General features: G+C 43.4%; 1 protein-coding gene across 1 annotated transcript in view; it reads left to right on the forward strand.

Annotated features, from left to right (window-relative positions):
* Positions 1-6,070, forward strand: part of LOC143766434 (uncharacterized) — a 353,435-nt gene extending 347,365 nt beyond the window's left edge. The window contains exon 7 of the mRNA XM_077254121.1: positions 3,804-6,070. Coding sequence (XP_077110236.1) covers positions 3,804-5,416 — 1,613 coding nt within the window. The 3' untranslated portion in view covers positions 5,417-6,070. The remainder of the gene's footprint in view (positions 1-3,803) is intronic.
* Positions 6,071-6,509: the final 439 nt, after the last annotated feature.

Below are 6,509 nucleotides of genomic sequence, written 5' to 3' on the forward strand. Positions count from 1 at the left end.
CCAAATAAAGCGTTTTTATACTTAGCCACAATTCCTGTCTCTAGCCAGGGAGGCGGGTCCTCACTCCCCAGCTTGGCCAGCTCCTCTGCCGTCACTCCAATCTTCCTGCGCTTTCGGCACTGCCCCCTCAGCGCTGTTATCGTTTCAAAACCGGCGCCTGCGCTGTGTACTGGTGTCCTGCGCAGACGCAGTAATCTCTGGCCGTCTGACGTCCCAGCCAGGCTTGCACACTGCGCCTGCGCGGGCATTGCGGCCAGCCACCTTTGGAATCCCCGCCCCGCACTGTGTTATGCATTATGCGTCTGCGCAGGACACCAGTACACAGCGCAGGCGCCGGTTTTGAAACGATAACAGCGCTGAGGGGGCGGCATCGAAAGCGCAGGAAGATTGGAGTGACGGCAGAGGAGCTGGTCAAGCTGGGGAGTGAGGACCCGCCTCCCTGGCTAGAGACAGGAATTGTGGCTAAGTATAAAAACGCTTTATTTGGGGTATACTTGAACCTAAAACTAAAAGAGCCACCTTGTTAGAATGCAGCATTACTGCTGCACAAGGTGGCTCTTTTAGTTTATAACGGCTGGAGGGGGGTGACAGTGACCCTTTAACTGTATAAAGTGTATGAGAACATGATGCGAGGAACCTGATTATGGTTTAAGATTTTTTTTTTTTAATGGGCCACACAGGGATAGTTAGGTTAATGCGTTGAGGCGGTAGGCCAATCTGAACAAATTAGTTTTTAGGGCACGCTTAAAGGGAACCTGTCACCCCGTTTTTTCCGTATGAGATAAAAATACCGTTAAATAGGGCCTGAGCTGTGCGTTACAATAGTGTATTTTGTGGACCCTGATTCCCCACCTATGCTGCCGAAATACGTTACCAAAGTCGCCGTTTTCGCCTGTCAATCAGGCTGGTCTGGTCAGATGGGCGTGGTGACATCGGGGTGACAGGTTCCCTTTAAAACTGTGGGGATTGGGGAATAATCGTATTAACCTGGGTAGTGCATTCCAAAGAATCGGCGCAGCACGTGTAAAGTCTTGGAGACAGGAATGGGAGGTTCTGATTATTGAGGATGCTAACCTGAGGTCATTAGTGGAGTGGAGGGCACGCGTAGGGTGGTAGACTGAGAGGAGATGTAGGGTGGTGCTGAGCTATGGAGTGCTTTGTGAATGAGGGTAGTAGTTTTGTACTGGATTCTGGAGTGGATGGGTAGCCAGGTAGCCAGTGTAATGACTGGCACAAGGTAGAGGCATCGGTGTAACGGTTGGTGAGGAATATGATCCTGGCAGCAGCATTTAGGACAGATTGGAGTGGGGAGAGTTTGGTAAGAGGGGGGCCGATTAGTAGAGAGTTACAATAGTCCAGACGAGAATGAATAAGTGAAACAGTAAGAGTTTTTGCAGAGTCGAAAGTAAGAAAAGGGCGAATTCTAGAAATGTTTTTGAGATGCAGATAAGAAGAGCGAGCCAGTGATCGGATGTGGGGGGTGAATGAAAGCTCGGAATCAAGTATGACCCCAAAGCAGCGGGCATTGGAGTAATGGTGGAACTGCACACGGAGATGGCAATGTCAGTCAAAGGTAGGTGGAGTTTAGAGATGAAGGGAAGATTAGAGACATGTCTATAATAGAATTGGCGCATCCATAAGATGCAGCATTTCTGGGGTGGCTGAGAGCTGTTTTTTCTAGCCTGGTGGGATGCCAATATCCATGGCCCCTTCCCAGGCTTTTAATATCAGCCCACAGCTGCCTGCCTAGCCTTTGCTGGTTCGATTTTATAGGGGGAGCCCATGTAAAAAATTTTCTGGGGTTTCCCCGTAAACTAGCCAGTAAAGGCTAAGCAAACAGCTGTGAGCTGACATTAATACTTTGTCTATTGGCTCCTTGCCAGAATATTAATATCAGCTGTCGGCTTTTCCTCTGCTGGTTATGAAAATTATGCGGGAGCCCATGCAATTTTTTTTAAATATTTTGAAATATAAACGGATATTGCATTTCACGCAGATTTGATAATTGATTTTTTGTTACAGCATATGTAGGTTAATTATGTTACTGCTCCTGCATAGGCTGGTGTGTGTGTGTCTTTATTTAATATTAATGAGGTATCTGGCTGAAGAGATTGAACAAGGAAATGACATCACAACTATTATTTTAATATATCTTTATTTAGCTCTTTGGATTCACAAAAATGCATAAAGACCGCGCGTATTGTAAGATGCATTTTTCTGCCAAGAGATGCAGAAACCTTGCAGAAATTTCTGTAAGCAAATATGCAACGTGTGCACACAGCCTTATAGTGATATTTAAAAGTATATTTCTTGTTGAAATTAATGTGCTAGAAAATATTGGCCTTTATGATAGTTTATATTGCTAAGAGCCAAAGAGTCCCATACTCTAATTACCACGAAGAGGTTTTGCTGTTAGATACTCATCTTTTTTATACTTAAAAAGACTGTTCAGCTTGATTATTTCAGTAGGTGTGTTATATAGTCGCAGTTTTGCCCATCATCCTTTAACTTCTTTAACCCCTTTACATATGGACTTACACACAGACCTCTAGGCTTGGGCCACATTGATACTTGCTTTTCAGTAGTATGAGATGGCAAGAAGAATAGTCATGTAGTCTGGCTACCACCGTGAGGCAAGAAAAAATACAAAATCAAAAGACACAAGAGTAGTCAGTAAACAAGCCAGGGTCACAACAGGAAACATACACAAGCTGGGAGCTGAGTACAGAGGACTGAACCAGAGGACAACAAGCCTGTATCTCGCAGCTTTCGGCAATATGCGAGATACATAGTAGGGTGCGATGCTTTCCAGTTGGCTGAAGTAGGGTGCAGATTACTCTAGCTGGACACCGTGCACAAACTGCCAGAATGGATGGTATCCCTGCCAGAATGGATGGTATCACAGGTTGCAGGCACCTTAAACTTGGTGGCTCAACAGTCTACGCCCCCCAGAGCTTCTGGTTCTGATGTCTCCTCCATTACCAGCGCCGCCTACAGAATGAATAAGCAAACGTCATAGGAGCTGATCCCAGAGAAGATGGGACACAGCATTTGTAGAAGCCCTAATATGACAAAATATCAGAAAACCAGAGCAGTAGAAATCCTCATAAAGTAACTCCATTTTGGACAGTATAACCCTCTGTGAATTAATCTATAGGAGTAGTGACAATTGTGACTCCACAGCCCCTTTCCGGTAATTAGCACGCAATGGATGTTGGAGAGTAAAAATGGAAAATATACGATTTTATTACCCAACACATAGTGCCCAGATTGTGCTCCAGAAGACACACATACCATAAATTAAGTGGGTTCTTCTCGCTATAGTAATGCCAAATACATGGAAGCTAAATGTGGTTTAGGAACACTGCAAGGCTCAGAAGCGAGGGGGAGATTTAACTTTGGAAAGTGGATTTTGCTAGATTGGTTTATGGAAGCCATGTTGCTTTTCAAGCCACTAATAATGTAGAAACCTCTGTTTTTCCATTGACAGATGATGGACCTGAGTGGGGACTTGTATTTTGTAAGATGAGTAGAACTTTTCATTGGTATTATTTTGTCTACATAACATTGTTTGGTGGCTTTTTATTCCATATTTGGGAGGCAGAATGAACAAATAGTTGAACACCACGTTCCACTGGTTCATGCGATGAGGTTTTCTATTAGACTGTGAACTGTCATTTTGTTGGTGAATAATTCAGATATTTTACATAACTTGACATTTTTAATTATAGTTTACGTAGAAATGTTCAAAAAATAAATTTGAGGATATTTCATTGAAAAATAATAATTGGTTTTATTCTTAGCAGATTACTGTACCAGGAGATCAGAAGGACAGCTGACATCTTCAATTTTTAAATCAGATGATCTTGAGATCACACAGGATACATTTAAAGTGAATGTTATTACACCAGATGTACCATCATCCCTTCAAAGCAAAGATCTGTCATCTGATCTTTTGAAACAGGTCCTGTCTTCTGATTCATTACTGACTACTAAGGAAATTCAAGGTCACAAAATAAACATTAAAAAACGTACTGTTCCTAAATCAAAGAAGCCGTTTTCATCTTACGAATATGGAAACAGCTTTCCCCTTGAAAAGTCTTTTCTTAAACATCAAACAATTCACACAGCAGAGAACAGATTTTCTTGTTCAAAATGTGAGAAATGTTTTAACCAGAAATCAGATTTTGTTATACACCAAAGAACCCACACAGGGGAGAAGCCTTTTTCCTGTTCAGAATGTGGGAGATGTTTTAACAAGAAATCACATATTGTTATACACCAAAGAACCCACACAGGGGAGAAGCCCTTTTCCTGTTCAGAATGTGGGAAAAGTTTTAACCAGAAATCAGATTTGCTTAAGCACCAGAGAATTCACACAGGGGAGAAGCCTTTTTCCTGTTCAGAATGTGGGAAATGTTTTAACCATAAATCTGATTTGCTTTACCACCAAAGAACTCACACAGGGGAGAAGCCTTTTTCCTGTTCAGAATGTGGGAGATGTTTTAACAAGAAATCATATCTTGTTATGCACCAAAGAACTCACACAGGGGAGAAGCCTTTTTGCTGTTCAGAATGTGGGAAATGTTTTAGCCAGAAATCACATCTTGTTATGCACCAAAGAACTCACACAGGGGAGAAGCCTTTTTCCTGTTCAGAATGTGGTAAATGTTGTAGCCAGAAATCAGATTTGCTTAAGCACCAGAGAGTTCACACAGGGGAGAAGCCTTTTTCATGTTCAGAATGTGGAAAATGTTTTAACAAGAAATCATATCTTGTTATACACCAAAGAACTCACACAGGGGAGAAGCCTTTTTCCTGTTCAGAATGTGGGAAATGTTTTAACCAGAAATCACAACTTGTTCTACACCAAATAACTCACACAGGGAAGAAGCCTTTTTCCTGTTCAGAATGTGGGAAATGTTTTAACCAGAAATCAGATTTGCTTAAACACCAGAGAATTCACACAGGAGAAAAGCCTTTTTCATGTTTAGAATGTGGGAAATGTTTTAACCAGAAATCATATTTTGTTAGACACCAGAGAACTCACACAGGTGCGAAGCCTTTTTCATGTTCAGAATGTGGGAAATGTTTTAAACAGAAATCATATTTTGTTATACACCAGAGAACTCACACAGGAGAGAAACCTTTTTCCTGTTCAGAATGTGGGAAATATTTTAACCAGAAAGCGCATCTTGATCACCACCAGAGAACCCACACAGGGGAGAAGCCTTTTTCGTGTTCACAATGTGGGAAATGTTTTACCCGTAAAGAGCATCTTGATCACCACCAGAGAATTCACACAGGGAAGAAGCCTTTTTCATGTTCAGAATGTGGGAAATGTTTTAACCGGAAATCGGTTCTTGATAACCACCAGAGAACCCACACAGGGGAGAAGCCTTTTTCATGTTCTTAATGTGGGATATGTTTTAAACAGAAATGGTATTTTCTTAAAGGAGTTGTCGTCATGTTTGGCCTTGTTAAAATAAAAAAAATCATATTCACCTTCCGTGCCTGTGCTGTTCCAGTGGTATCGTCACTCGCATTCCTGGGGCTCATATAAAGTTGTTGCATCACACGAACCCTGTGCCCAATCAGCCCCAGCTTCACTGTTCCCACCCTCAGATGTAGTGAACACTAACAGGAAGCCAGTGCTGTGACTTCTCTTTGACTTTCTCTTATTGTTCGATTTGTCTGAAGGTGAGAACAGTGAAAGGGAATCTGTCACCCCAAAAATCGTATATGAGCTAAAGGTACCTTCACACTAAGCGACTTTGCAGCGAGAACGACGAAGATCCGTGACGTTGCAGCGTCCTGGATAGCGATCTCGTTGTGTTTGACACGCAGCAGCGATCTGGATCCCGCTGTGATATCGCTGGTCGGAGCTAGAAGTCCAGAACTTTATTTCATCGCTTGATCACCCGCTGTCATCGCTGGATCGGCGTGTGTGACGCCGATCCAGCGATGTGTTCAATTGTAACCAGGGTAAACATCGGGTTACTAAGTGCAGGGCCGCGCTTAGTAACCCGATACACGGGGACGTGACAGACATCAGAAGGTCAGTATGTAATGTTTTTTTTTTTACTTTTACAATGGTAACCAGGGTAAATATCGGGTTACTAAGCGCGGCCCTGCACTTAGTAATCCGATGTTTACCCTGGTTACCCGGGTGCTGCAGGGGGACTTCGGCATCGTTGAAGACAGTTTCAACGATGCCGAAGTCGTTCCCCTGACCGTTGGTCGCTGGAGAGAGCTGTCTGTGTGACAGCTCCCCAGCGACCTAAACAGCGACGCTGCAGCGATCGGCTCGTTGTCTATATCGCTGCAGCGTCGCTGAGTGTGATGGTACCTTTAGGCCACCGGCATCAGGGGCTTATCTACAGCATTCTGTAGTGCTGTAGATAAGCCCCCAATGTAACCTGAAAGATAAGAAAAACAGTTTATATTATATTCACCCAGGGGCGGTCCTGCTGCGGTCAGGTCCGATGAGTGTCGTGATCCGGATCCGG

Source organism: Ranitomeya variabilis, chromosome 4, assembly GCF_051348905.1.
Source record: "Ranitomeya variabilis isolate aRanVar5 chromosome 4, aRanVar5.hap1, whole genome shotgun sequence".
In the NCBI taxonomy this organism is placed as follows: Eukaryota; Metazoa; Chordata; class Amphibia; order Anura; family Dendrobatidae; genus Ranitomeya; species Ranitomeya variabilis.